Source organism: Calypte anna, chromosome 12, assembly GCF_003957555.1.
Source record: "Calypte anna isolate BGI_N300 chromosome 12, bCalAnn1_v1.p, whole genome shotgun sequence".
NCBI classification, from domain to species: Eukaryota; Metazoa; Chordata; class Aves; order Apodiformes; family Trochilidae; genus Calypte; species Calypte anna.
Genome location: NC_044258.1, coordinates 12,317,465 through 12,344,609, shown reverse-complemented (window position 1 = coordinate 12,344,609; position 27,145 = coordinate 12,317,465). Strand labels below are relative to the sequence as shown.

At 59.5% G+C, this 27,145-nt stretch overlaps 2 protein-coding genes across 5 annotated transcripts; both read right to left on the bottom strand.

The window, feature by feature from the left end:
* Window positions 1-31: 31 nt before the first annotated feature.
* On the bottom strand, window positions 32-14,692 carry LOC103538400 (laminin subunit beta-2-like). 2 transcript variants are annotated; one of them, XM_030458494.1, is made up of 35 exons: window positions 14,612-14,692; window positions 12,923-12,972; window positions 12,179-12,354; window positions 11,960-12,083; window positions 11,770-11,843; window positions 11,470-11,658; window positions 11,328-11,391; window positions 11,039-11,244; window positions 10,839-10,959; window positions 10,273-10,461; window positions 9,996-10,175; window positions 9,382-9,494; window positions 9,182-9,261; window positions 8,771-8,927; window positions 8,425-8,577; window positions 8,169-8,327; window positions 7,965-8,086; window positions 7,550-7,670; window positions 6,728-6,920; window positions 6,370-6,513; window positions 5,773-6,004; window positions 5,325-5,488; window positions 5,011-5,235; window positions 4,364-4,578; window positions 4,172-4,268; window positions 3,270-3,648; window positions 3,003-3,187; window positions 2,697-2,926; window positions 2,411-2,614; window positions 1,746-1,884; window positions 1,453-1,660; window positions 1,220-1,361; window positions 645-821; window positions 396-552; window positions 48-259 (listed from the first exon to the last, which is right to left on the bottom strand). In XM_030458494.1, exons 2-35 carry the CDS (start codon window positions 12,951-12,953, stop codon window positions 126-128), a joined length of 5,484 nt encoding a protein of 1,827 aa, XP_030314354.1. In that variant the 5' UTR covers window positions 12,954-12,972; window positions 14,612-14,692; the 3' UTR covers window positions 48-125. The 2 variants fall into 2 exon arrangements, with proteins under 2 accessions (XP_030314355.1, XP_030314354.1); XM_030458495.1 differs by lacking the exon at window positions 8,425-8,577 and having other exon boundaries at window positions 32-259; window positions 1,746-1,890.
* CCDC71 (coiled-coil domain containing 71) lies at window positions 1,094-26,982 on the bottom strand. 3 transcript variants are annotated; one of them, XR_003988065.1, is made up of 3 exons: window positions 26,914-26,982; window positions 17,839-24,464; window positions 1,094-1,105 (listed from the first exon to the last, which is right to left on the bottom strand). XR_003988065.1 is itself a non-coding variant. In XM_030458497.1 (2 exons), exon 2 carries the CDS (start codon window positions 24,401-24,403, stop codon window positions 23,219-23,221), a length of 1,185 nt encoding a protein of 394 aa, XP_030314357.1. In that variant the 5' UTR covers window positions 24,404-24,464; window positions 26,914-26,982; the 3' UTR covers window positions 16,766-23,218. The 3 variants fall into 3 exon arrangements, 2 of the variants coding, with proteins under 2 accessions (XP_030314357.1, XP_030314358.1); XM_030458497.1 differs by lacking the exon at window positions 1,094-1,105 and having other exon boundaries at window positions 16,766-24,464; XM_030458498.1 differs by lacking the exons at window positions 1,094-1,105; window positions 26,914-26,982 and adding an exon at window positions 26,057-26,086 and having other exon boundaries at window positions 16,766-24,464.
* Window positions 26,983-27,145: the final 163 nt, after the last annotated feature.

Genomic DNA, 27,145 nt, shown 5'->3' with positions numbered 1-27,145 from the left:
CGGGAAGGCAGGCACCGGACACAGGCAGCCGCTGTTCAGGGCTTTATTTGCAGGCGCGGCCGCGCCACAGGCTCCCGCGGAAGGGGACGGGACCCCGGGCTGCGGGACAGGGCCAGCCCCGGAGCCTAACAGGTGGCGTAGGCGTTGGCCCTCTCCCGGATCTCCTCCAGCAGCCCCCAGACCCGCTGCTCCAACGCCAGCAGTCGCGTCGCCTTCGCAGCCATCTCCCGCTCGTTGGCCCCGAAGTGCTGCTCCAGCTCTGCAGGACAGGGATGTGTCAGCCTCTGGGACACATCCTGGGGCATCAGGCAGGATGTGTCCAGGGGGACAATAAGAGCCATGCACGGGGAACTGAGGTGGCAAGGAGTGGCCCCCACCACAGGTTCCCCCCTCACCTTCCAGCTTCCTCTTACTGCCGTTGGCCTTGTCCAGGAGGTCCCTGGCCTCTGCTGTCAGCTGCGTCACACGCTGCAGGGCGCCGCTGGACATCCCGGACAGCCCACTCACCCGGCCCTTCAGCACCATGTAGCGCTGCGTCACCTGTGCCAGGTCCTGGTGGCACAAAGGCACGGTGACAGTAAGCCCCCCCTTGCACCCCACACCCCCTTGGTGTGGTACCGTGGCTGGACAGGGACTGGGCTCACCTGGCTGAGTGTCCCCGAGGCGACGGTGGCACGCTGTGCCCCGTCCTTGGCTTGCTGTGCCAGGGAGCGGGCATCCTGGCCCTGCTTCTGCAGGGCAGTGACGCGCTGTGCCAGCTCCCGCAGTCGCCGCTGTGCCCTCAACTCCTTCCCCTCCAGCACCTGCAGCCTGCGCTCCGCCTGAACAGACACAGGCACAGGCTGCCATCGTGCTTGTGTGCAGTGCCATCCCCACCACCTGGCAAACCCATGGCACCTGCCCCACATTATTCATGGCCCTCTGGCACAGCCTCACTACCCGTGGTGTGCCCATGGTACCAGCCTTGCTCTCCATGGCACCAACCCCACTACTCCCATTATACTCACAGCACCAACCTCATAATTCCCAGTGCCCCCACAGCACTGACCCCATTACTTCCAGTGCACCCATGGCACTGAGTGTTATTGCTTGCGTCCCCACAGCACTGACCCCATTGCCCCCAGCATGGCCCAAACACCATTCCCACTCTCCATCCATTCCAGTGGCATTGGCCCTGCTTCTCCAAGCCTGGCATACTCACAGCCCTGGTGCCTCTCACCTCCTTGGCTCTGCTCTCAGCTGCCCGGATGGCATCCCTGGCACTCCGCAGGGTGCTTCTTGCTGCTGTTGCTTGTGCTCGTGCTTCCTTCAGTGCCCGCTGCGTCCCTGCCAGCTCATCCCTCACACCCTCTGCTCGCTCCCTGCAGCCACAACAGGCAGCTCCAGCCCCTCCCAGCACTGCAGTATGGACCTTCATTCCCCGCCCGCCCCAGCATGTCCCTTGCCACTCACCTGGCATCCTGTCCTTGCACCAGCAGCCCCCGTGCTTTGGCCAGCCCCTGTGCTGTGCTGTTCAGCACTGCATCCACCCCCTCCAGCTGGCCGATGCTCTCACGCATCTCCTGCAGCAGCTCCTGGATCCGACCAGGGCTGCTGGGCAGGGAGATGTTCAGCACCTGCCGGGCCACTATCTCAATGCTCCCAGGGTCAGCTCCCTCCTCTGGGGGAACATGGGAGTGGAGTTGGTTCAGGGTGGGCACACTGACCCCTGCCATGCTTATGTGCACACCCCATGCCAGTGCGACCTGCCAGGAAGGCCTTGATACGGCGGATGAAGTCCCGCAGCTGGGTTGTCGCCTTCTCTGCGCGGTGCCGGGCAGCCTGTGAGCGCCCCAGTGCCTCCTCTGCCCTGCTTCGTGCCCCCCGCGCCAGCTCCTGCACCTCCTGCATCTGGGGGGCACAGGACTGAGCAGGGGCATGGGGCAGCCCCAAGGAAGAGGTGGCAGAGGGGGCCAAGGGGGCAGAGGGACAGGATGGGGGCATGTAAGAGTGTGTAATGGGGGGTGCAAAGGAGTCTGGGGGGCCTGCAAGGAGACAGGAGGGTGTGTGCAAGGGGGCAGGAGGGGTTGTGCAACAGGGTACACAGGGGCATGGAAAGGGGTGGGTGTGCAAAGGGACATAAAGGAGGAGGGCAGCAGTGGCCCAAAGAGGCACACAAGAGGCAGAAGGGGTGTCTGCAAAGGGGCATAAGAGAGACAATCAGGGTGAATGCATGGGCACACAGAAAGGGCACAAGCAGGATGTCCAGGGGGATATGCAAAGGACATGGAAGGGGACATCAAAATGGCCTGGGAAGAGCACAAGTGGAATGTACGAGAGTACCCCAAAAGTGGCATAGAAAGGGCCCAAGCATGCCACACAAAGGGGACACAAGGGGACATAAAAAATGCCATGGAACCTCCACTTCTACCTTCTGTGCCACAACTCCCAACTGTCCCAATGCCACTTCCAGCTGCTGTGAGGCGTTATAAGCACTGCCTAGGGCTCGAGCAGAGACAGGCAGTGCCCCTGCACATCCTGGTCCACCACAGCGCCGTGTTCCCCTGCTGTCCTGGCACAATGCTCCTCCACAAGGTGCTTGGTCACATTTCCGGTCCCCAGGCACCCCACAAATCTGTGGAGACGCCAGTGGTGGAGTTGGCAGCTCAACACTCTATGGGGGGGGGCTGTTTGCCCCTCACTGGTCCCACTCTCACCTTCTCATTGATCCTGGTGATGCTGAGTCCCATCACCCGTTTCTGTGTCTCCCGCAAAGATTTCCGTGCCGCAGCTGTGCCACGGCGGAAAGCATCGCCCCGCTGCCGCAAAGCCTGCTCGGCTGCCCATCGTGTCATTTGTGACCTGTTCAGCTCACCAGCTGTGCTGTTAGCCACTGCCTCTGCCTGCCGCGAGCCTTCTGCTGATGCCAGGATGCTGCGGTAAGACTCTGTGGGGACCAGTGTGTCAGGGTCTGGCCAGGATGCCTGCCACTGAATCCCCCAATCCTCACTGGATGCTCCTACCGCCAAATCCAGCAGCTGCCACTGTGCCGAGGAGAATTTGGAGGTGGGTGGTGGTTTGGTTGAGCCCCCCCAGCCAATGGCTCAGCCCGGCTAGCCGGTCGCGGTGCTGCACATCTGCCTGTGCCAGCTGATCCAGATGTTGCTCCAGATCTTGGAGCTGCTTCCAGAAATCATCCAGCTCCATCCTTTAAGGTGGAAGAGAAGCGTCAATCTTTTTTTGGGTGACAAAATGGGGTTCATCCCCCCACGTGTACCGCTCACACTTGCCTGGTGCCATCCAGCCATCCAGGCAGCTCGTTGAGGAGGGAGCTTCCAGGGCTGCTCTCCTTGCCCAGCAGCCGTTCCACATGCCCCAGGGCCTCCTCCAGTGCCCACAGGCGGTGGGGGCTGAGCTGGGGCATGCCCCCCCCCTCCTGCAGTGCCTGTGCCTGCATCCCCAGGCGCTGCAGACCATCCTGCAGGCTGCCCAGGGTTGGGTCCCAGCGCCCAAAGCAGGGGTGGCAGGGCGAGCAGTGGGGGAAGGCCTCCTGGTATCCCCGCTGGCAGCGGTCACAGCGCAGCCCCCCAAAGCCTGGCCGGCACTGGCACTGCCCACTGGCCTGCTCACACTGCAGGCTCACGGCACCCAGTGGCTCACACTCACATGCTGTAAAGACAGTCAGCATCATCTCCTGGCCTCCTCAGGGACCCTAACCCTCACATCCCCAAAGTGCCATCATGGCCCCAGCATCCCACCATGTCTCCCTGCATCTCCAGGATCCTACCATGTCCCCAGGGTCTTCCATGTCCACTTCCATCCCACTGTGTCTCCAGGATCCCCTATAGTCCACAGTCCCACCACAACTCCAGCATCCCACTATAGCTCCAGGGCCATCCACATCCGAGGGATCCCAGCACATTCTCATGATCTCACCATGTCACCAAGATCTCCTGAGTCCCTAGAGTCCCACGTGTCCCCAGTATCCCACTCTCTTCCCAGGACCCCCATGTTCAGAGTCTTCCACTGTGTCCCCAGGGTCCTTTATGTCCTCAGATTCCCCCAGAGCCCTACAGTCTCATCAAGCACCCAGGGCCCATTCATGATCCCCTGTTTATGCAAGACCTCCCATTCCTCAGGGCCCCCATGTCCCCAGAGCCCGTGCACCCCAGACCTTGGGACATGCCCCCACCTCGGCACTCGTGCTCAGGGTCTCCCCAGTGATGCTCCTGGCACTGAGAGCAGACACGGCCTCCAAATCCAGGCTGGCACTGACATTGCCCCGTCACCTGCAGTGGAGGCAGCGTGTTGAGCTGGGCAGCTCACCGGGTACCAGAAAGGCAGGAGAGTTTGTGCCAGGGTGTCAGGGTGCTTCAGGTCTCACCGCATCACAGGAGGGGTGCAGGGCATGTGTGGGGTGGCAGCCACATGGCTCGCAGCCCTCTGGCCCCCCCAGGTTCCAGAAGTGGGGTGCACAGCGGTCACAGCTCCTGCCCATCACGTTGGGCCGGCAGGCACAGGCGCCCGTGCTGCGGTCACAGGTGCAGGTGCCAGAGGTGCAATGGGAGGCCAGGGTGCCTTGTGGGTCACAGCCACAACCTGCAGGCAGGTGGGTGACATGCAGGGGCTTAGCCCCTACCCCTGTCTCAGGCTGTACCATCCTGGCACATGGCCCCAGCACCCCAAGTCTCCTGGCCCTGAACACATGAATATCCCCAAAACCTCCAAGCTCAGCACCCCCCAAGCTGACCCCAATCACTCTCCTCTGCCCTGCCCCAACTCCAGGAACAGCCCGAACTCCTCCAACAACCCCGAAGTCCCACAACATCCCAAAATTCCTCTGGCAGCCCCAAACCCTCAGGTACCACTGAGCCCTACTCAACCCCCAAGCACAACCCCAATCACCCCCACACCCCAACCTAGTCCCAAGCTCACCCCCACCCTGAGTCCCTGCATCATGCCAAAAAGCCCCTGCACATCCTCGAACCCTTGCACAGCCTCCCACCCCGGCACAGCCCCATGCCCACTCACGTCGGCAGCTGCGGTGCAGGGCATTGCCATAGTAGCCAGGCTGGCAGTGGGCACAGTGAGGGCCATCAGTGTTGTACAGGCAGCGTAGGCACTGCCCCGTGCGGGGGTCACAGGCCCCCGGGTCGCTGGCATCAATGTTGTTGTTGCACTGGCACGGCCGGCACATGCCCCCCTCCATCTCTGGTGCCCCGAAGTAGCCGGGGGAGCAGCGGTCACAGCGGGGCCCTGTGGGGATGGGGAGCTGTGGATGCTGGGGATCCTGGAGCCCTGGGGCCAGGGGATCCCCGCTACACTGTGCCCACCCTGCCCCTCACCAGCATATCCGGGCGCGCAGAGGCAGACGATGTGGTGGGTCTCCTCATCAGCGTGGCACGCGCTGCCGTGGTAGTGCTGAGTGCCAGGGTAGCCAGGGCAGGGACAGGGCCGGCACTGCTGCCCAGAGCCCAGCTCTGGGTCCCCGTAGTAACCATCTTGGCACCTGCAAGGTTGAGAGATGAGCACCCCAGGGGTACATCCCATCCCACCCATTCTGTCTCATCCCAACCCATCATATACCATTCTATACCATTCCATTGCATCCATTCTATCATGTCCTATCCCACTATCCCATCCAATCTCACCCCATCCCATACTGTCATATCCCATTCCATCCCATTTCATTGCATGCATCTCATCCCATCATCTCATAACCCATCTCATCCTATCTCATCTCATCCATCCCACCCCACCCCATGCATTCCCCTCTGCCCTGCCCATGCTCACCTCTCGCAGTGCCGGCCAGCGGTGTGGTCGCGGCAGTGCAGGCAGCTGCCAGTCCGGGGGTCACACTCCTCAGCGTGCCCATTGCACTGGCAGGGCCGGCAAGTGGGGAAGCCCCAGTGGCCAGGCTGGCACTGGTCACACTGCCGGCCCACGGCACCAGGCTGACACTGGCACTGTCCACTCACTGTGTCACATAGCTGTGACACTGAACCCTCTGGCGAGCAGGCACAGGCTGCAGGATGGCATGGCTCAGGTCAGGGACAAGGGTAAGGGGACACAGGGATGGACAGATAGACAGAAGGGGAGCAGCACTCAGGGCATGCCCAGCTCACAGGACACATGGGTGGGAAGATGGACAGACAGGTGGACACAGGAGTGCAAAACAGTGCAGCACCCACTCCAGGCAGAAAGATGGGGCTTGGATGGATGGATGGATGGATGGAAACACAGATGGAGAGAGGAGAACTGGGACCCCACCAACCAGCTGCAGGACAGAAGGGCTGAAATGGACACACAAACGGAAAGACAGATGGGCAGCGAAGAGGGCTCTGGTGGCTGGATGGACAGATAGATGGGCAGGACAGGGCTGCTACTCACGGCTGCAGCCCAGGGGCCCGAATCCATAGCTGCCTGGGGCACAGTGGTCACAGCGCCGTCCAAGGACATGGGGCTTGCACTCACACTGCCCCCCCTGCACCTGGCACTCGCTGCTGCGGGAGCCCTGTGGGTCACACTGGCAGGCTGTGGGCAGGAGGGACAGTGTGGGGCCAGGCTGCCCTGTCTGCATCCTGCCAGCACTCTGCCTGTATCCTCCCCACAACCCTACCACTGCTCCCTTGCCATGGGAATGGCCTCATCCAGATGCCCTAGCACGGGTCCCCCTCTCCACCCCACTGTGGGCACAGCCCCATCCCGACCCACCAGACCTGGCACAGCCCCATCCCCACCCACTCACGCAGTGCCCCGCCGTGCAGCAGTGCCGAGACGCTGCAGACCAGGCGGGCACAGGCCTCAGCCAGAGGGGATGGTGGGGCCATGCGAAATGCCTCCAGGCACCGGTACCGCTCCAGCTCCTCCCGACGTGCTGCTGCTGCTGCTTCTGCTCCATGGAAGCCCGGAAGCTCTGACACCCGTGGTAGGAGCACCAGCTGCACCAGGCAGTGGGAGGGACAGAGGAAACAGGGTTGGGGGGGCACAACCACTCCTTGACGTAGAACCTGGCCCCTGCTTCTGGGCCAGCTCCATCTGCCTTGGGACAGATCCAACCCTGCTGGGGCTTGACCAGCCTGGCCCCATCAAAAGCCCCAGCTCTAGCAATAATCCTATCCAAACTGTCATCCCCACAGCCATCGTTACCCTTATCTCCACTGACACCCACAAGACTAGCCCCAGCTCCACCAACATCCCCAGTCCCACTGATACTTCCATCTTCATCCACATCTTATTTCCATCCCCACCCCCTTTCTCATCCCTATGAACAGCCCCTTTCCCATACCTATCCACTGACATGCCAATCTCCATTCTCATTCCCTTTTCCCACCCCCATCTCATTCTCATCCAACCCCATCTTCCTCTACATCTCTATCCACACTCCCTTTCCCGTGCCCATTTTCATCTCCATCCACATGGCCAACCCTATCCTATCCCCATCCCCACCACACCCAACATGGAGCACCAGGTGGATGTCACTGCCCACCACAGCTCATGCTCCCACATCCCTGCCCATCAGCCCACCGCTGTGAGCTGCTGGTGTGGGTTGCAGCAGGACCCCCCTCACCGAGTCAATCAGGATGAAGGCACCAGGGTGGCGCTGGGTGACACCAGCCCGTTGAAGCCTCATGGTCACCTCGTAGGGGGTGCTGGGCTCAAAGCAAAAGGGCCGAGACAGCAGCACATACCTGTGCGGAGGCAGGCAGGGACACAGGGTGGACAAGGGACTGCAGCAGCATCTGTCCACCTTACTTATCCCTGTTCCCAGCCCCATCCCTCACATGAGTGGTAGAACCATCCTTTCCATCCCATCCCACAGTTCTGTGAGTGTGGCAGGGCTGTTCTTGTCCCTGCTCTGTCCTCATCCCTGTCCCCATCCCATCCTCATCTCATCGCCATCCTCATCTCATCCCCACCCTCATCCCACTCTCATCCCATCCCTATCCCCAGTCTCACACCGCCCTGATCCCATCTCATCCCACCTCTGGCTGTGGAGCAGGTTCTCACGGTACATCTGCTCAGAGGGCAGTAGGTTCCCACAGCGAGGGCTGGTGGGCAGCACCTGGGAGCTGACGCTGACCACAGCCTCCCAGTCCTCAGCTGACTGCAGCAACAAACAAACCAGTGTCAGGGACATGCCATGCCACACATGCCGTGGCCATGGCTGTCACCGTAGCCATGCTCACCTCGGGCTCGTAGCGCACCAGCAGCTCGTAGTCCATGGGGTAGGGCACATTATCCACACGGAAGGTCAGGCCAGCCCCATCCCGCACCCGGGCGAACCCCGATCCTGTCCACGTCACCATGCGCCCGGAGTCGTCCCGTACCACCTCCTCCACATCAGGCTGAGCAGGGTACCAGCACGGCTCAGCCCCAGCCCTGCCCCTGGCTCCCCCTGCCCCACTGCACCCTGCTATAGCCCATCCCACCCCCTGGACTCACCTTGGAGGGCTGCTGGCGGCCACGGCGTGCGGGGCTGCGGGGCTGAGGGGAACGGGGAGGGCTGCGGTGGGGCCGTGGGCGTCCCTTTCGCCCCCCAAGCTCCCCAGTGTCATACTCCAAGCAGTCTGGGGGCACCTCGGCCCGAACAGCACCCTGTGGGGATGGGGTCAGGAGACAGGAGCCATGCATGGGGACAGCCATGCACAGTGCATGGTGACAGCCACATGCAGGACAGGGCTACAGCCACACATGGAGCATGGACACAGCCATGCACAGAGCACGGTGCACAGTGACAGCCATGCACAAGGCCAGGATGAGAGTGCAAAGGACCCCCCAAGAGACTCACTGGGAGCTGGGGGTGGCTGTGGACATGTCCGGTGGCCCGCTCAGCCTCATAGGTGTAGTAGTCGAGGTGGGCACAGAAGAAGCCGGGCTGTACCTGGTCACACTGACGCCCCATGAGGTGAGAACGGCAGGGACATGCCCCATCCTCCATGGAGCACCTGGAGGTAACAGTCTTGTCTTTATCTGTCCTGTTTTCCATCTCTGTCTTCACTCATCCTCCCTCCATTCCTGTCCCCATCCCTCCATCTCAAGAGATGGAGATCCACCCCCCATCCCTTCATCCCCATTCAGCCCCTTCTGTCCCCATTCCTCCACCAATATCCCTGTCCCTCCCTCCCTCTGTGCTTGACCCCCATCTCCCCACTCCTGCTCCCCATCCCTGTGCCCAGCCAGGCACTGTGCTGGGCCCCACCGGTTGCTGTAAGCTCCCCCAAAGTCGCAGTCACAGGGTCGGCATCCCCCCACATCATAGCTCAGGCCCCAGAACTCAGGCTGCAGGGAGAAGGGGGGAAAATGGGGCATGTGTAGGGCCAGCCTGGCCCTAGGGGTTATTGTGGGGCTGGGGAGAGTCAGGGCTACAGAGCATGGTGTGGGGCAGGATGGGACACTCACCACACACTGGCTGCAGGAGCGCCCGGCCACAAAGCGTTTGCAGTAGCAGTCCCCACTGATGGGGTCGCAGGGGGAGCTGCCCGCAACAGTGCCCCGTGGGTCGCACCTGCATGCTGCCCCCCACACATGCACACACCCCCACACATGAGGGCCTGACACATGGCCTCACAGCCCATGGGCTTCATGGCCCCCTCTCCCCATACCAGGTGATTCCACCCACTGCCCCTCCATCCCCATCACTGTCCCCATTCCAGGACCAATATCCCTCCTCCACATCCCTTTATCATCATCTCACATTCCTCATCCCTCCATCCCACATCCCTCCATCACCATCAATCCCTCTCCATCATTCCATCATCATCATTCCACCATCCCTCCATCCCCGTCACCCTATTCCCATCCCTCTGTCCCACATCCCTCCATCACCATCAATCCCTCCCCATTGCTCCATCATCATCATTCCACCATCCCTCCATCCCCATCCTTCCATCACCATCACTCCATTCCCATCCATCCATCCCACACCCCTCTATCCCCATCCCTCCATCTCCATCCGACCATCCCCATCCCTCCACCCCACATCATCCCACACCCATCCCTGTGTCACAGCTCACGCTGGCAGCCCAGTGGATCTCCATGGCTGAGGCCGTAGGCGCCATGGCGGCAGCGGTCACAGCGGGGACCCACCACATTTTCTTTGCAGCGGCACTGCCCCGCAATCATGCCCAGAGACACATCAGTGTGCCCATCACAGGCACCTCCATCCAGTGAGCCTGCTGGGTCACAGTCACATGCTGCGGAGGGAGGGAGAATGGGCAGGAGCTTGGGCTGCTGGCATGGCGAGCTGTGGGACTGGGGTGAGCTGTGGGGCCGGGGTGCTGGGGCACTCACGGGCGCAGGCAGTGGGGGAGCGGATGTCAGAGCGGGGGTGCTGGTAGTAGAAGGGTTTGCAGAGATGGCAGCGGCGGCCCATGGTGTTGTGCTGGCAGTCGTCACACACAGACCCACTGGTGTTCCCCGTGGCCAGGAAGACAGCCATGTCAAAGTGGCACCGCTGTGAGTGCTCGTTGCAGTCACAGCCTGCGGGAACAGCACCGTGGTACAGCATGCAGCAACCCAACCCTCTGCCTTGCAGCACCCCCAGTGCCAAACCTGAGGATGCAGTTCCTCCATCCCAGCCCCTCAGTATGCAGAACCCCCAGCCCCACATCCCAGCAGGATGCACCTTAACCTCTGCCGCCCCAACCACAGCCTGTAGCACCTTGACCCCCCAAGCCCCAGCCCCACTTGCAGCACCCCAAAGCCTGACATGCGAGATGCTCAAAGCACACCCCCAAGCCACAGTTCCCAGAATGCTGAATCCCTCCCACAAATCATGCAGGATCCCAACTCCCCCAGACCAGCACACAGGACCACAAGTCCCTGGGCACAGCGAGGTGACAGTGCTAGGCACTCACGACGGCAGGCATTGGTGTTGGAGCCCTCAGCTGGGCGCCAGGGCAGGTCGTGGTAGAAGTCCTCACAGCGCTCACAGTTCAGCCCCTGCGTGTAGTGCTCACAGACACAGCGCCCGTGGATCTGGGGGAAGCACCCAGCTCAGTGTGGTCGATGGATCTTATGGGGCACCGTGCCATGCCAGCAGTTGTGTGAGCCTCACCATGCCAGGGACAGAGGACATTGGGGCGCCGGGTGCTGGGGCACAGTGTGCAGCATGGCCATGGCAGAAGCAGCTCCCACGCAGCACCAGCTCATCCACAGCGTAGTAATACTTGTGGAGTACCTCCTGACGTGTGTCTAGCAGGTTGTCCCCCAGTGTGTGCAGCTTAGTGAGGTTCACTCGCAGGTTGGTAACACGCAGCAGGTCTAAGAGGGTAACCATCATCACCTGGACCATCATCAGCACCCACCCTGCCAGCCCTATGACCCCAGCACTCCCAGCCACGCACCCTGGATGTCCGGGCTGTAGGGATCCGCCACATGGATGGAGGGGTCCAGCACCTTAAAGATGACCTTGTGGAGGAAGTAGCGGGTGAGCCAGAACCCCCCCAGTCTCCCAGCCCCCCACTGCACTACCCCAGCCCCACGCACCTCCCCATGGCTGGAGGGCTCAATCTCAGAGTAGCGCTGGTCACACAACACCTCATCCACCAGCCCCGAGGGCTGGTTGGGGATGCCAGGGAAGAGCTTGGAGCAGTCATAGGCGAAGTATCGGTAGACCTTCCAGCTGCGCCCAAAGTCAGCCGAACGCTCCACCAGCATGGCTGCAGGGCGGAATGTCTGCAGGACACCCAGTTGGGATGCGAATGGGCACCGCAGCTCCCACAGGCCTACCCCATCCCACCTCACCTCATCCCACCCCATCCTAGGCATCCACATGCTGGTGCCTACCTTAAACTTCATGATGAGGTGGGTGAAATGGAACTCGCCCTCCAGGTCCAGGCGGATGCTGACATGCTCCACACCTGGGTGGGGATGGGGAGGTAACATCCAAGGCCAGGAAAGACCCCCCAGGTCCCATGGCCATGCAGCCCTGAGGCACATGCACATGGGGGCAGCCCTGCCACTGCCCCAGCCTCACCGTTTTCTGACTGCCACCAGGTCCGCTGGCCGTGAGGGCCACTCACGTAGATGACATTCTCGATGCGGTGGCTCTCGGGAAGGGATGGGTCCCGTGAGTCGCATGTGAAGCATTTCTCTGAGTCCTGTGCCAGGGGAGTGGCACCATCAGGGATGAGTGGCTGGAGGCTGTGCCACTGCCTGGCTGTGCAGGGGCTATGCTAGGGCTGGGTGGGCTCACCTGGAGGTGACTGACGATGCAGTACTCTTGGGGCCCATCCAACCCGCAGGTGGAGGTGGCACTTAGGCGTGGGGCTCTCCCCACCAGCAGGTTCCCAGTGGCTGGGTAGCAGCTGCCACTGGCACAGCCATGGCTCGGGTCAGGCTCCTGCCAGCCCACTGCTGCTGGCAACCCCACTGCAGGGAGCATAAGGGCATAGGCTAAGGACTGCACTAGGGCCTCCAGGCACCTCCAAACTCCCATTGCACCCCAATGCCTGTCTGGCACCCTCCCCACCCCCAACTGTCCCATCTCATCCCATCCCATCTCTTCTTCCCAACCCACTGATGCAGCATGAAGCTCTGTGACCCGGAAAGGTGCTGGCAGCAGCCCCAGGGCCTCGTGACTGGGGGGCAGGGAGCAGGGCCGGGCGGGCGGTGAGTGGGGGGCTGGCTGCTGCGAGAACTGAGGGGCCGGACAAGGGGTGAATGTCTGTGCTCCTGGGGGGCTGGGCAGCCCCCGGGGTGCCAAGTGGTGCCAGGGGAAGCCAGGAGCCAGGTCAGGCGCTCGCTAATCCCAGCGGGGCTCAGCGCAGCCTGCATTCCCTGCTGGGATTTGCATCAGTCGGGCCCGGTGTGCCGCTGGCCAGGGAGCATCGCCACTGCCGCCCGGCTCCCTCCTCCACCCGAGCTGAGGTCCCACAACCACCGCAGGCCCCATCACCATGAATGCTGTGCACAGTGCCCCACCGAGGTCAGTGCTTACCCAGGAGGACAGTGAGTGCCAGGAGGTCCATTGGTAGCCACGGGCTCTGCCTGGAGAGACTCAGAAACAGTGCTGCATCAATGTATGGGGTACAGCACAAGGTGCAGGGTGGCTGGGGCCTGGCCTCTCCCAGCTCCAAATTGGCCGTGCACCTTAGGGTGCACCCACCCAGCCCCAGCATTGCAGTGCACCCAGGGGACAGCACCGGGAAATGGGGTTGGCCAGGGCAGTTGGGTCCTGAAGTTCTGCAGGGTGGCACCCAGTGCCCACCCCCATGGCCATGACCGAGCCCTGAATGACCGTGGAGAGCTGTGGCACATGGACCCGGGCATGTGGCCATGCCCTGTACCCCCAGGCCCTGCACAGGCTGTGCCATGATTCATCCCTGTGAATGTCACTGGTGTCCCTGGGGGGGTCCCAGTGTTGGGCCGGCCAGGGAGAGGGGCCAGGAAAGACGGAGCCGACTGTCAAGGGCATCATCCCAGCTGCTGGCCGGGGTCCCACTGTTAAATTTAGGCTGAAGCTGCCTTTTGTGCTTCCTTTTCTCCCTGTACTGTCCGCTTCCAGCCTCGCAATCGCTAGATCAAAGACTATCCCCGCCGCTGCCCAAACACATCTTTCCTGTCCCCGCACAGGAGCCAGCGTGGGGCAGGGGGGCTCGGAACAGCGGGGACAGTCGCGACTCTGTACCGCCACCGTCCCCACTCGAAGCCGCGCCAAAGGCTGCAGGCGAAGCGGTGCGAGAACGGGTGCTGGTGCGGGAGTCCCCGAGCCCCGCGTGCCCTCGGTACCTGGCGTCCTGCGGTGTCCGACGGGGCCAAGGCCAGGGCGAGGGCGTTTTCAAACCTCTGCCCCCTGGGCTGGGGCGTGCAGAAATGAGCCGGGGCGAGGGCGGCGATGGGATGGCGGCGGCTGGCGGCCCCCCTTCCCCGCGCACGATTCTTATTCAAATGGGCTGCCCGCTGAAAGGGATGGCGGTCTCCAGGCTACGGGAATGTCACTGCCGATTCCTTCTGCCTGGAGGCCTCCGCTGCCCGCCCGCGGAGGCCAGGCCGGCCAGGCGTCGGCAGCCCGGGCACGCCCCGGCACGGCGGGGCCCGCCGGCGAACAAAAGGTGCCTGGTGGGCCGGGGAGGCAGCGGCGCCGCGTTCCCCGGGCTCCCGGCACGGCGCGGCAGGAACGCGCCCGCCGCCGCTTGCAGCGGGGCACACGGGGCGGCATGGTGGGACGGGCACCCGGTGATGCGACGGTACCCCTCCCGCCCAGGCTGACGGGAGCACTGGCATGGCAAGGCATGGCAGGGCAGGGCAGGGCAGGGCAGGGCAGGGCAGGGCAGGGCAGGGCAGGGCAGGGCTGCAGGGGGGAACAGTGTCTGGCATCGGCCCCATGGGGAGCCCACCTGGGCACAGCCGCAGTGCCAACGGCTGGGAGCTTTCCTCCCGAGGGAGGAACCGGCCCTCCCCACCGCCACGGCTCCCCGGGCAAAGTCCGGCACACGCCAGCACCAGAAAGTGCGCTGAGGACAGGGGGGACCCGGCCCGTCTCTCCCCGGGACCCTGCGGCTCCTTCCTTGTGTGCCAGCTGCCGATGCCTGGCCTGAGCCCCGGGGTTGTGCCCGGTACCAGAGGCTGTGCCGTGCCCCGGGGCTGAGCCATGCCCGGGGCTCCCCGCCAGCATGCCGACTCCTACCTGTGCCCGCGGGGCCCGGTGTGCCGGGCTGGTGTCCGGTGCCCCGAGTGGACTGTGAGTTGGCCAGCTTGGCCCCGCCGGGCTCGGGTTGGGCTCGGCGGCTGTTCCTGGAGGACGGCAGCCAGCGCCTGTCTCCTCCTCCGGCAGCCGTGCCAGGCGAGGGGAGGGACCTGCCCGCTCCGAGCTTAAGCCAAGGTGAGGCAGAGGCCAGGTACAAGGCAGGAGTTGCCGACGCGTGGCACAGCGGTGCCCTGGGCCCAGGCTGGGAGGCGGCATCGCCCCAGGGCTGCCGTGCCCAGACGGGCAGTATGTAGGACCGCCAAGACAGGCAGCCCGGCCTGACCCGCTCTGGGCCGTGCGGGCTCGTCTGTGCAGCGGTACTGGGAGCCAACCATACTCCCTCGGCACCTGGGCCCGATGGATTTTCCTCCCCTCTCGTGCTGGCACCATGGGCAACACTGTCCCCTTAGCCACTCACCCTGTGCAGGTCGGTGCTGCCTGGGATCCTTCGGACCGGCCGGGCAGGAGCTGAGCCGACAGCCCCGATACCCCACGGGGAGCAGAGTCATGCGCGGGGCTGGGCTCGATAGAGACCTCGTTGTCCTGCAGGGTTGCTGCCTTTTATTAGCCGAGGTCGAAGGAAGGAAGAGGAGCCATGTGCTCTCCACGCCAAGGCCGTGCCCTGACCACCCGCCAGTGAGCAAGGTCACAGGCAGACAAAGCAGCGGCTCCCCAAGCTGCTGGACACGGTGGTGCCAAAACTCGTGTCCTCAGGAATACTCCAACATAGTGCAGGCTGGTCCCATGTGTCTCGGAGAGGTGAGGGATGCTGTGGGCAGAGCCCTGGCAACTCCCCATGGATGTGGTCGCAGCAGGGGCTGGGAAGCCTGGGGGAAGGGCAGGGCTGTGCGTGGTGCAGGGAGGCTCTGGCAGCACAGAGTGGTGGCCAGGCACAATCACTTTCTGGGCTAAGGGAGCTGGCAGGAGTTAAGCTGATAAAGAGCCATTAGCACTGACCAGCGTGTCTGTATCACAGGGAACTTACCAAGCAAACCTTATCTGCTCTGAGGAGATCCAAAGTGGCCTGATAAAGGCGACTTGTAACAGGATCTCTGACCTTGAAAAGCAAGCTAGAAGCAGGAGGAGGGTCTGAGGGACAAATAAGGTATCCTAGTCTGTGTCCAGGCACCTCCTGGCTCCCCTGAATTCTGGTCTGACTTCCCACCCCAAGCTGCAACTCCTCAGCTGCCCCACAGCTGAACACGAGGGGGTGGCCAGTATCTCGCCAGAGGCAGCTGAGCTGGCTGGAGATCTGCCAGCAGCTCTGTCGCAGCCCTCCCATCACCAGTGCTCCAGAGCTGCCGAGCATCCCCTGCTTTTTCAGGCACCCGTGGTCTTGGCTCCACCAGCACCTCTTGGCATTAATCAGAGCACTTCCTCCACCACTTACAGAGCAAAAGGCTCAGCAGTGGGAACCAGCAGCAGGAGCCAGCAGTGCTCACCACTTTGGGGCACTTGGAAGAAGGCCCCCACCAAGCCTCTGCAGAGCCCCCAGACTCCTGGGGCAGCCCTTCACACCCAGCCAGCCCTGCTTGGACAGACTTCAGTGGGCTCAGCGGGTGGCCAACGCTTCCCTGAACATCCTCAGCCAGCGGGAGAACCACTTAACCACTTCCCTTCTGAACGAATGAACTCCAGCAGCAGAGCTGGTGTCAGCCTGAGGCCAGGGTCCCACCAGCGTTCGTGTCAAGCCAGCTGGCTCCACAGCACAATGGGGATCGGTCAGCCACAGCTGCAGAGTGGGCAGGAATGTGGTCAGGAATGCAAGAAGGGGCTCGTAGAGTTCCTGACAGTGCATTGCCCACCTGACGTGTTTCTAGGAACCTGGAACACAGATTTATGCCAGTTCACACCAGTTCAGCACCAGTGGCACTCATCTGGAGTGTTTCCCATCCTGAGCCAGGCATTGTTTAATGGGGTTTGTGCAGCCCCAAACCTTAGTGAGGGGTTTAGGGGGAAGAGGTGGAGATGGTCTCCAGCTGAGTATGACCCACATAGTGGTGGGGCACATGGGGGGAGACACCATTCCACAGAGTTCCCACAGGGCTGGGAGGAGCAGTCTGGCAAGGCCCAAAGAAAAGCTGGACACGCTGGGCGGTTCTGAGCACCATTTTACTGAAGGGCTGGACACCTGCTAGGACTTCATAACAAAAAGTTCACTTCATTGAAGAAAAAAAGACAGTCTGGTTTTTGTCCTGTTCCCTCCAAAGAGAGGAATAACACTACGGCTGTCTTTTCACTAAACAATGTCATTCCAAAATATACAACACTGAGTGTGGAGCAGCCCAGCCTTGTATGAAACATTTAACATTAATATAGCTTCAGAAACATTCTACACAAATGAAACAGTAAAAAGTCCACTCAAGAACAAGATGGTCAATTGTTGGAAATTCATCATACAAAAATTAGATACTCGCCCTCCTGTGGGCTGCAGTCACTGCTCTCCGGCCATTGCTCAGGATCCCCATATGCCGGGAGACATCCGTGGCTGAGCCGGCGGCACTGGTCCCAGCTGGAGCAGGTTGGTGATCCTGCAGCACAGAATGATTCTCTTGCTTGGCAGAGATGAGGGGACGGTCACAGCCTACCCAGAGCCCCCATGACCCTCAGAGAAGCTGCTGTGCCTCTGCTCAGGAAACGCTGCTCCTTGGGAGCGCTGCATGGGGAACCAGGAGGGAACGGCGTCACACACGGTGCCGTTCCTGCCGCAAACACCGACACTCAGTTTGTTCCATCCTGGTGGCAGCGTGGTGGAGCGGAGGCAGGAGGGGAGGTATTTCTGGGGTTAGCTTTGCAGCACCTTCTTTAAAAACAGCACCACGTGCCTGACTGTGCCTGTGGGAAATCCTCAGGCTCACACAGGGGCTGCCTGTGGCAAGAGGAATGGACAGGGCTAGTTAAGACAACAAGGAGTCCCAGAGGATAATCACCTGCTGTAGGTGACTCACCTGCTGTAGGTGACCCTGCTCTGGCAGGGGGGGTTGGACTAGATGATCTTTTGAGGTCCCTTCCAACCCCTAACTTTCCATGATTCTATGAAAATAAGGCCTTGAAGGAACTCCCCAGCACAAGTCCTAATTGTCCCCGCAAGGGAAGGTATTTTGGATGCTCACTGGAGGAGGTGCTACCCCCCTGCAACAGTGTCCAGAGGGTACCTGGGCAGGTACAACCGAGCAGGGCAAGTCTGTGCAAGAAATGAAGGATGGAAACCAAGGGTTGGGAAGGGCACCTGCTGCAGAAGGGCAGCCCCTTATCCCTGCCCCAGAGCCTGAGCACCAGCACCTGCACAGTGCTGCCAGAGATAGCAGGATGGGCTCTATCAGCTCTATCAGCCAGGCAGGGATGGGATGCACAAGTGCTGTCAGTATGGTGTGCTACACACCTTGCTCCTCTTGTTTATAGATCTCCTCCTGCAGCAGAAGCTGGCCAGCCAGGTCCCACAATCCCAGCTTCCTGTTTTTTCATCAGACTCCCTTGATCCTCCTAAACAAACCGAGGGGTCTGGCCTCAGCACCATGGCTTTGGAGGCAGCTGGCCAAGCTGCAAGTGCTAGCACAGCCACAGCTACAGCCAGGGTTCAGGGCTGGCTCTCCTGCCTTCTGGGACAAGGCTTCTGCTCCCCCAGCCAGTCAGGCATCTGAGACCTTTCTAAGGGCACCCAGCTCCAGGCAGGTAAAAGTTGAGGGAAGGAAAACCAAGCACAGTGCTATCTAGCACAGAGCTCCAAACAGGAGGGCCTGTCCCACAGCCCTCTCCACGGATGGTTCCAGCCCACCCAAGGGCTCCAGCAACATCAAGAAACTGCCAGGTGCCCCAGAACAGCTGTCTTCTCCTCAAGCCATCCCAGATCCTGCAAAACCAGCCCTGTCTGCCCACAGCAGCAAACAGGACAGTGCCATTCTGAGGACTGAAACACAAACTGTCACACACAGACCAACCAACCTGCATGAGGAGCAGGTGCTCCACAGAGCTCGGCACTGACCCTGCCAACCACGGCAAAAACATAGATCCTCCCATCTGAACATGTTCTCCTGCCTGGGAAGCTGCCCAGCTCGCATAGCACTGCCCATCTGCAGCTGAAAGACACACCTGCTCCCTGTCCCCAGGTGTCCCTTGTGCCATGGTCAAAGGCCCAGCTCCTACACAGAGCAAGGAACATGGACCCAAATGGGAGAATTGCTGGAATGCTGCACCCTCCAACATCCTGGCAAGGTCTGGCCATGAGTCCAGCACAAGTCACAACTGTAAGGGCCCAAATTCTGTGCTCAAGCCCAAATCTCAAAGCAACCTGGACCCTCTTGCCACAGCTGGAGCTGGAAAACTTCCACCAGTGGAGCAGTGCTGCTGGTGTGTCAGGGAGGCCTGGAGGACATGCAGCAGAAGACGGGCAGCTGGAGAGCAGGGGGGCTCAGCCCACTGCCCCCCTGGCCTAGTGAGTGAGGGTGCTGCAGGATGGGCAGGTGATGCCATTCTCCAAGACAAACCCAGCTATACAAGTGCTCTTAACACACCACAGTGCACACCTCCTCCTTGCACAGAAATGCCACTAGTGGGTACAAAACAGGAATAACAAAAGAATCCCTTTGTAATGTGCAGAATAGTGCTTAAGAAATTCTGTACAAGGATCACCAGGGCAGCTGGTGCTGGGCAGGGGGGACACAAACAGTTTGGAAGCAGCAGCACCACGCAACATGGTGTGCGGGGAAGAGGCCAAAGAGAAACTTCTCAAACTGAAAGCAGTGTCAGAAGGTGCAATCTTATCAGAGTGGACATGAGCTTCAAAACATTTCTCCCAATTAACAATGTGATTTCAACTGATATCTGATGTCAGCTTCCCTTTCAGCTGCCTGCTGGACATACTGCTCTCCTCATGGACCTTGCTGACAGACATCTGAAGCACACAGGAAGCTCCAAGGCCTTGTCTGGTGGAGGCAAAACATAAACTCTTGCTTCTTGGCAGTGGAATAAAAGGAGAAATGATTTCCACAAACTCTGTTGGAAGAACAGCCCTTTGACTGCTGGCTGAATTATTTCTTGAAGTGACAGTGGCACAAATCCATGCAGTAAAACCATTCCTAAGAGAGGCTCCAAAGCTCTCAGCTGTCATGGTGCCCAGGAATGGGAAGAGGCCAGGTTAGGCACTTGGATGAATTCAAAGTGACTAATATAGAAACAGGTCTGAACAACGTGCACATGGCACACCCAGCAGAGTCCACAGCACTTCAGGCAAAGTATTTCTGTGTGCCTTTCCAGACACAACTGCACAGCTCCCTGGAAGGCAAGCATCTGTCACTCTGCCACCACAGAACAACACGGAGTGGAAGGAACCTCTGGAGAGAGATCTCTGGTTGGAGCAGGCCTTATGCAGGTGTGGTTTGATCAAACCCTTTGGATTCTCTAAACACCAGTGTCTTCTGTGGCCTCCTGCACACCAAGAGCTGAAGGCCCAGGTCACCAGGAGCAGGACAGCAGAGCCAACCACCAAGAGGCTGCAGGCCCCACGCCTGCCAGCACCAGAGTCCCTGGGAACAGCCAACAGGCAGCAACTGCCCAAACTGGCACCAGGAGCTGCAAACCTCCTCTGTGAATCAGGACCTGCAATCTTTTAGCCACCTGCCAGGGGAAAAGAAGACAATAGGAGGGCAGAGAAATGAGCTCCAGAGCTGCCCAGGAGCTGAGGGACTCTGCAGTCTGTCAGGGGTGTGCAGAGGAGCTGACAGAGACTGGAATGATCATGCACAAGTCCCTGAGCACAGGGCCATAGGGTGCTTGGTTCCCCAGCAGGAGCCTCAGTGACACAGAAGCACTTCTAATGCTTGCCTCTCCCTGCGGAGCAGAGGACCTCTTGCTGGTGGCCTGGGAAAGACACCGGGTGATCTGTCACCACCATGTATTCACAGAACTCAGCTCAGTGCCCGGAAAGGCATGGCAGAGCTAAGGCAGCGTGTTCTGCTGGATGTGTTAAGCAGCAGTACAAGCTAAGTCCCTGACTGGCAAAGACCCAAGCTGTGAAAGACACGAGGTGATGGAGTGGGGAAGCAGGGAGCAGTGCAGTGGGGGGAAGGATGTGTCCTGATAACCTGGCTTCAGGTGCTCAGCTTCCCGCTCAGGCTGGCAGGAAAGCCTCCTCCACCAGAATTCAGCCTTGTTGATGCACTGATGTTTTCCCCACTGGCGGCAGGAACTCAGCTGGGATGTCTGTGCTCAGTGCCCTTATATGGGGCTGGGAACAGAGGAAGCTGCAGAGCAGCCTGTCAGAGGGCGATACCACAGGCAGGAGTTCAGAGCCCTCCTTGGGAAACAGTCAAAAAGAGAAACTCCAGTGCAAGACTTCAGGACCTGGCATTTGAGAGCGTGGGAATAAGAAAGGTCTGAGGGATGGGAACAAAAGGGAAAAAGCAATTTTTGGCCAGTTAACAATGATGGAAGGTCCCTGTTAATCCAGTCAGGACAGGGAACTTTCTGCCAGGGCATTTTAAAACACAGAAGCAGAAGAAAAATATTTCCTTCTCCTCTGCAGCCAACCAGCGTCATTCACAGGTCAGTCTCAAACACTGCAAGTTCTGATCTCCAACAGCAGCACAGTAAAACCCCACAAAACCTGCCTGTGTCACTTGGAGCTTGTCATCATCCTCTGAGGGAGAACCTCCACTGGGCTCTACCTGGGCAAGGGGGGAGAACCCCAGCTGCACCTGAGGATGTCCAGCTTCCCTGCCCTCTCTCCCCCTCATGGACCTCCTTGCTCCTCTTTGTGCTGCAGTTTTGCTCTCTGAGCTGGGGATCCGATCTTGACCTCTTTTGCAAAGCGCTGAAATCCAGCCAGGTGCTAAGGAGGGGCTGAAACATAAGGAGCTGGGGCTTCCCAGGGAGAACATCTCTTCAGCCAATGTCCACAGAGATTACTAGGTCAGATAACTGGTATTTTAAGCTGGTGAGAGAATGAGTGGATTAGTAGCCCACGGCTGCTGAGATCTGAATGCATGGCAGCATACAGGGCCAGGCTCGTGCCTGGTCTGACACTTCTCCCTCTCCCTGAGCCGCCAGGTTCTCTTTTTGCAGCATCTCATTGCAGTTTTGCCTCCTTGGAAGCCATCCCTCCCAGGCGACAGCGGCAGCACTGACCCCTCCAAGGTGGTGTTTCTCCTGGAGCTTGTGGATCCTTCCCCCTGGGGAGCAGCCCCACCCTCACAGTCTGCACTCTCAGCCCCTGGTGTGCCTGCAGCTCAGGATGGCTGAGGCAGGCAGTGGTTCTGCAGTGCCTCCTGGGGACGTGGAGAGCTTGTGCTCCAGCAGCTTTCACACCTGCCTCACACCCTCTCACAACATACCAGACGGCACAGCAAAGCCATCTCCCACTGCAACACGGTGCTGACCTCTCTTCCTACTGCCTCACCCCCATAAACCAGTGGAAAGAAACTCTCAGTGTTTAAATATACATTATTATCCTTACATATATCCTCTCAACTCCTGTTTTTCTTTATGCTCAAATATCCCACCAAGCTCTGAGACCAGCAAGATGTCTCTAATACATTCCAAGCACAGCCCATGCCATCTCCACCAGCACCTACAACCTGCTTCTGAAACATCCAGCAACAGCAAAGCTGTTACCTTGTGGGCAGGACACTTTATACACTTCTTATAAACAACTCCAGCCCTTTGGCTCTCACAGTCACAGTTCATGTTCTACGTTTGCAATTGGGGTGTTGCACTGGGTGCTGAGGAGGAACTGCTCTTTGGAGGCAACCCCCTACTAGAGTTTCTACTACCAACAGCCATAGGAGACACCTGGAGATGCCAGGCACACTTGCAGGCATGGCCCCAGAACATTCCCTCACTCTACAGCAGAGGTAATACCAAAAATATGATTAAAACTATACTCAATTATCAGCTGGTAATTCTCCAAACTGCTTGGCATTTCTGGAGACAAACAAGTGGCTCTAACACTGCCTGCCTCTGAGCTGCTCAAGAGAACAGACTGTCACAACACTGAATCACAGAGAAATCCTGGCACCTTCCAACAAAAGATTGGCTGAAGGGGAGGGGGAACAAAAGCTATCAAAACCAATCCCAGAGGGATGGAGGAAGTGCACCTGCCCCCCGCTGCTGGGGCATGTGCACATATATGGATATATAGATATATAGATAATAAAGTTATAAAATTTGACCAAAATAAAACCAGTAAATGTACAGCTTGAAAAAGAGCATTATCACAGTGCATCAATGTCATGAGAAAGTCCCGTGTTCTCCCCCTGCAGGAGAGTGCAGCCTGCCACATTCGGAAGCGCGCTGGGGGGAGCGAGTCCCCAGCCCCGCTTGGCTTGTGGGGGTGTGTGGAGAGGCCCCATCCCGCTGCTCCCAGCAGGGTTCTGTGCTCCTGCAGTCAGTTCTGCACTGCAGGGGCAGACACGGCACCAGAGCAGGCTGCTCCGTCTGCAGGTTGGTCGACACATCGTCACCAGGCACCAGAGAACTTCTTGAACTTCTCCGTGCTTTGGTGCCAGGCTCGTATTTACTTACTTACAAAAAAAAGTGACGAAGTGAAGAAACTCAGGGAACACTGTGAGAGTGAGACAAGGGCTGAATCCGGATCACGGGGGACAGGTTGACCCTAAGAATCTTCTGTGCTCTCCTCCTCACTTCATCGTCAGAAGAAGAGCTGCCCACCTTGATGGCCCGAAATTTCAGCAGGTTCAAAGTGCTCTGAGCCTGTCGAGTTTTTTTTTGTACAGGAATGGTATTTGCTTTCTTCCTCTGTGGTGCTTCTCTTACCTCTGCAGCTCCTCTCCTCTTCTGCCCAATGCTTCCCCGGTAAGTGCTGCTGCCCTTCCACTCTGCTTTTCCCACCAGAGGTGCCTTATCTATAATTTTCAAGGACTTGGACTGCAGTGGTGCAGTGCAGCCTTGGGAGGAGCTTCCTGTGACTCTCCCATTGAGGACTCCCGAGGCTTTGCAAGCATTGCTCTCCTGCAGCACCCCACCCTTTGGTCCCTTCAGAAGGTTCAAAGCCAGGGTGGCAGAATCTGGTGCTGCCTTTATCAGGCGCTTGTAGCCCTTCCCTTCTGTTATTTTAGAGGTCTTGCCTGAAGAAAACTGCCGGGGTGGATTCGAAGCCTGGAGGAGTTTAAGGTCAGAGGGTGAGCTCCCAAGACGCCCCCGTGTGTACTTGGACTCCAAACAGGATGAGGATGTTTTCAGTGGCACCAGAGCTTCCAGAACCACTGAGAGTCTCATGGCTGGGTACACATCAGGATACATGCCTGCGGGGAAACCCGCTGCTGCTGCCTTGGAAGTGCCGGACCGTGTCTGCTTCAAGGAGCTCAAGAGGAGATTTGTGGAATCCCCTTTAGAGATGTGCTGAGAAGAGACTTTCCCAGAGCTCACCGAGACACCGGAGGGTGAATTGGCCACCTTGGCCACAGAGTTCCCATCCAGGCTCTGAGAGGCCTGGGTGCTGGCACAGCTGTGTGGGGCACTCTCCTTTGTTTGTTTTGGGGTGTCTGCTGTGCATGAGCTGTACCCATACACATCCTTGCTCCTCAGAATCGTGGGCTGGTAGCCCTCCTCCTTCAGGCCCTGGATGAAAGCCACCAGCTGGGTCTCTGTGTCAGAAAGATCCTTGGACATGGGGTTAAAGACTCGCAGGGCTTCCTCCAGCACTTTCTGTCCTGCAGAGGAAATTCTTGACCAGGAATGGACAGCTTTTTCTTCCACATTGTTCACTGCAATATTCATGGCATTAGGCAAGCGGGCACTTTAAAAAGGTCCAAACTACTGGAAAAACAACCCTTGACACCTCAAAAGGAGAGAGAAGATAGTTAGCTGACAGGAAGTGAAATAATCTTGCATTTTTAAGCAGGGACCTGAAAACATTAAGCCCAGCTGTGGCCACTCAAAAACGCTGGGTCAGATTCTGGGCATAACCCAAGTTGGAAGCATTGTCAAGAAAATCCATATCACTGATCTGTGCAGTCAAACTAAAACATCTCTTGCAGAATTATCCTCAAACCTAACAAAGACTTCAGGTTATCCCAACCAAGCCATCCCAAGATGAAGGGTTCCAATGAAAGGGTTCTGATTTCTCAGTGAAATCTGCAGCTTCTCTCCAGTTCGAGCTCAACGTGCCCCAGTTTTGGGTAACCAGACCCCATTTTCCCTTGGTAAAGCAGCCCTGTGTTGGGCTCTCTCCCAAGATCAAGCCCTCTTGACACTAAGCAGGCCTGAGCACCTCAAATCTACCCCAGCATCACATCCAATTTTCCAGATTTCCTAACCAATTCTGTTCAAAAACTGATTCTGAGTCCCTGCCAAAGCAGCACCACTCTCCCAACACCTGACAGCAGAGCTGGAGGCTGTTTCGGTCGCGCTTCACCGACACTGAGTGCTGTGGCAAAGCATCCCCACTCCTCACCCTTCCCTTGTTTGAACAACGTCTGCAGCTTGCTGCCACAGCAAACTGGTGCTGATCCAAGGGCACTCGCTGCCAAGGGAGGAGGAAGCAGGAAATTCAAGCAGAGCAGCATGAAGGAAGCACACATCAGTGGGGCCAAGGCTATGATGGCCTGAGGAATGACACTGGGATCACTCCCAGGGCACCACACAGCTGTCTGCCTGGGACAAAGGCATTCACTATTGCTTTGGATTAAAAAAAAAAAAAAAAAAAAAGAAGAAGGCACTGAAAAGCAGTCCAGGCAGGACTTTAGGATGCACCCAGGAGAACTGTAACTGTGATCCTCTCACACTGAGAGGACACATCTGGCCACAGTGCTACATTATGAAGTCTTCAGCTTCATTGATACCTCTCAAAATAAGATGGAGGATTCAGTGAAAAACCTTTTTGAGGGAATGGCAGAAGGTGTCAGACTGTCACAGAAGGCAGTGGTCAGGCAAGAAAGCTGTGACAGAAGCCTAATGCCTGAGCAGACAGAGCACAGAATCACTCATGTCTGATGTTCCTCCCAGCACTCTGCTCTCACCACAACCCCACAGCCCAGGAGTGCCAGACCCGGCCCGACACACACAGCCAAGAGCAGCAGCAGAAGGGGAGGCACAGGTCAGCAGGGGGGTAAGAGCCTCCACATGACAGCCTAATCTCAGTCAAGTGTTCTGCAGACGTCACGGGCAGAAGGATTTGGAGGAGGATAACACAGCTGCTGTGTGACAGGCACAGGATCTCCCAGGGAGGAGGGGAGGCAGGCAGGGAAGTGCTGGGATGGAGCCACATCATCGGCCAGCAGTGAGATTTGCCACCTCCAAAATGAACAAGCAGGAGCAGGCACAGCAAAGCCAGTGAGGATGTAAAGCTTAATCCCAAGGTGGTAGAGAGGGAGAAAGCAATGGAGAAGCACAACTAAGAACACGCTCTCAGCAGGTTGCAAAACAGATCACCTGGCTGCAGTGATCCCGGGAGCAGCCGGGACACATTCAGGGATATTCTGATGTTGGAGACGCTGTGACATCTTATCAGGGACAGGACATCCCAACATTGATCTGCTTGGTCTTGCTTTGTGCTGTGCAAGTTGCAGAAGGAGCAAAAGCCAGCCACAAGCAGGCACAGCCTCAGTCTGTCCACCCAGCAGCAGCTTCCTTCACTTGAAACACCCCCGGGAGAAGTGCCCTGCCTAAAGTGCCGAGGCACCTCAGGTCCGCAGCACTCCTGGTGCAGCTGCAAATACACCCAACGCTCCGGTGGATACCAGGTCCAGCTGTCCGGGAGCGGAGCTGGAGAAAAGGGCTCTGCAGTGCTCCTCCGGGAACACCGGAGGGGCAGGCAGGCTGCTGGCAGGGCCGAGCTGCAGGGCAGGGGCGCGGAGTCTCAAAAAGGGCTCGGGGCGAGAAGCATCGGGGCGGGCAGTTCCCGACTCAGCCTGTCCTCCTAGCCCACCCCTCGGTGGGGGAGATGCCCCATCCCGAGCGCCCGTCCCTCGCTCCCCCCTCCCCAGGCCCGGCTCGGCACGATAAGGAGGGGCCGGCGGGAGCCCTAGCCGGCCAGAAGTGCCCCGTGGCGGAGAGAGCCGCCGGGGGCCGGTGCCCTCCCTGCGGGGCTGCGAGGAGTGATTGGTGCAGACAGCGGGTGCGGCCCCCACACTCGGCCCGCGCCGGTTCCCGGGCCCGGTGGGGGGGGTCAGGGCGGGGCCCTCAGTGCCGCAGCTCCGCCTCCAGCGCCCGAAGGCCGCCCCGCCGGGCGGCTCGGCAGCGCCCTCGCCCGGGAGCGCGGGGCCCGGGCACCGCCGGGCTCAACCTACCGGCCGCCGCCAGACCCGCACCCGCCGCTGCGCTGCGACCGCCGCTCCAACATGGCCGCCCGCGGAGCGCCGGAAGCACCGCCCACTTCCGCTTCCGGCTCCTCGCCGTGGAGCGGGGCCACGCCCCCCTCACGGGGAGGGATGGCCACGCCCCCACCCCCGCCTCGCGTTCGCGGTTTCCATGGCAACGGCGGCCGGGGCGCCGGTGGCGGACGTGCTCCGCGGGGCAGAT

Coding starts and splice junctions, on each gene's coding strand:
- LOC103538400 (XM_030458494.1), bottom strand. CDS start 12,953: ATGGACCTCCTGGCACTCACTGTCCTCCTGG. Junction 9,495..9,995: donor AGATCCACTGGGCTGCCAGC/GTGAGCTGTGAC, acceptor TGTGGGGGGCAG/CATGCAGGTGCGACCCACGG. Junction 1,885..2,410: donor TGGGAGTTGTGGCACAGAAG/GTAGAAGTGGAG, acceptor CCCCAGATGCAG/GAGGTGCAGGAGCTGGCGCG.
- CCDC71 (XM_030458497.1), bottom strand. CDS start 24,403: ATGAATATTGCAGTGAACAATGTGGAAGAAAAAGCTGTCCATTCCTGG.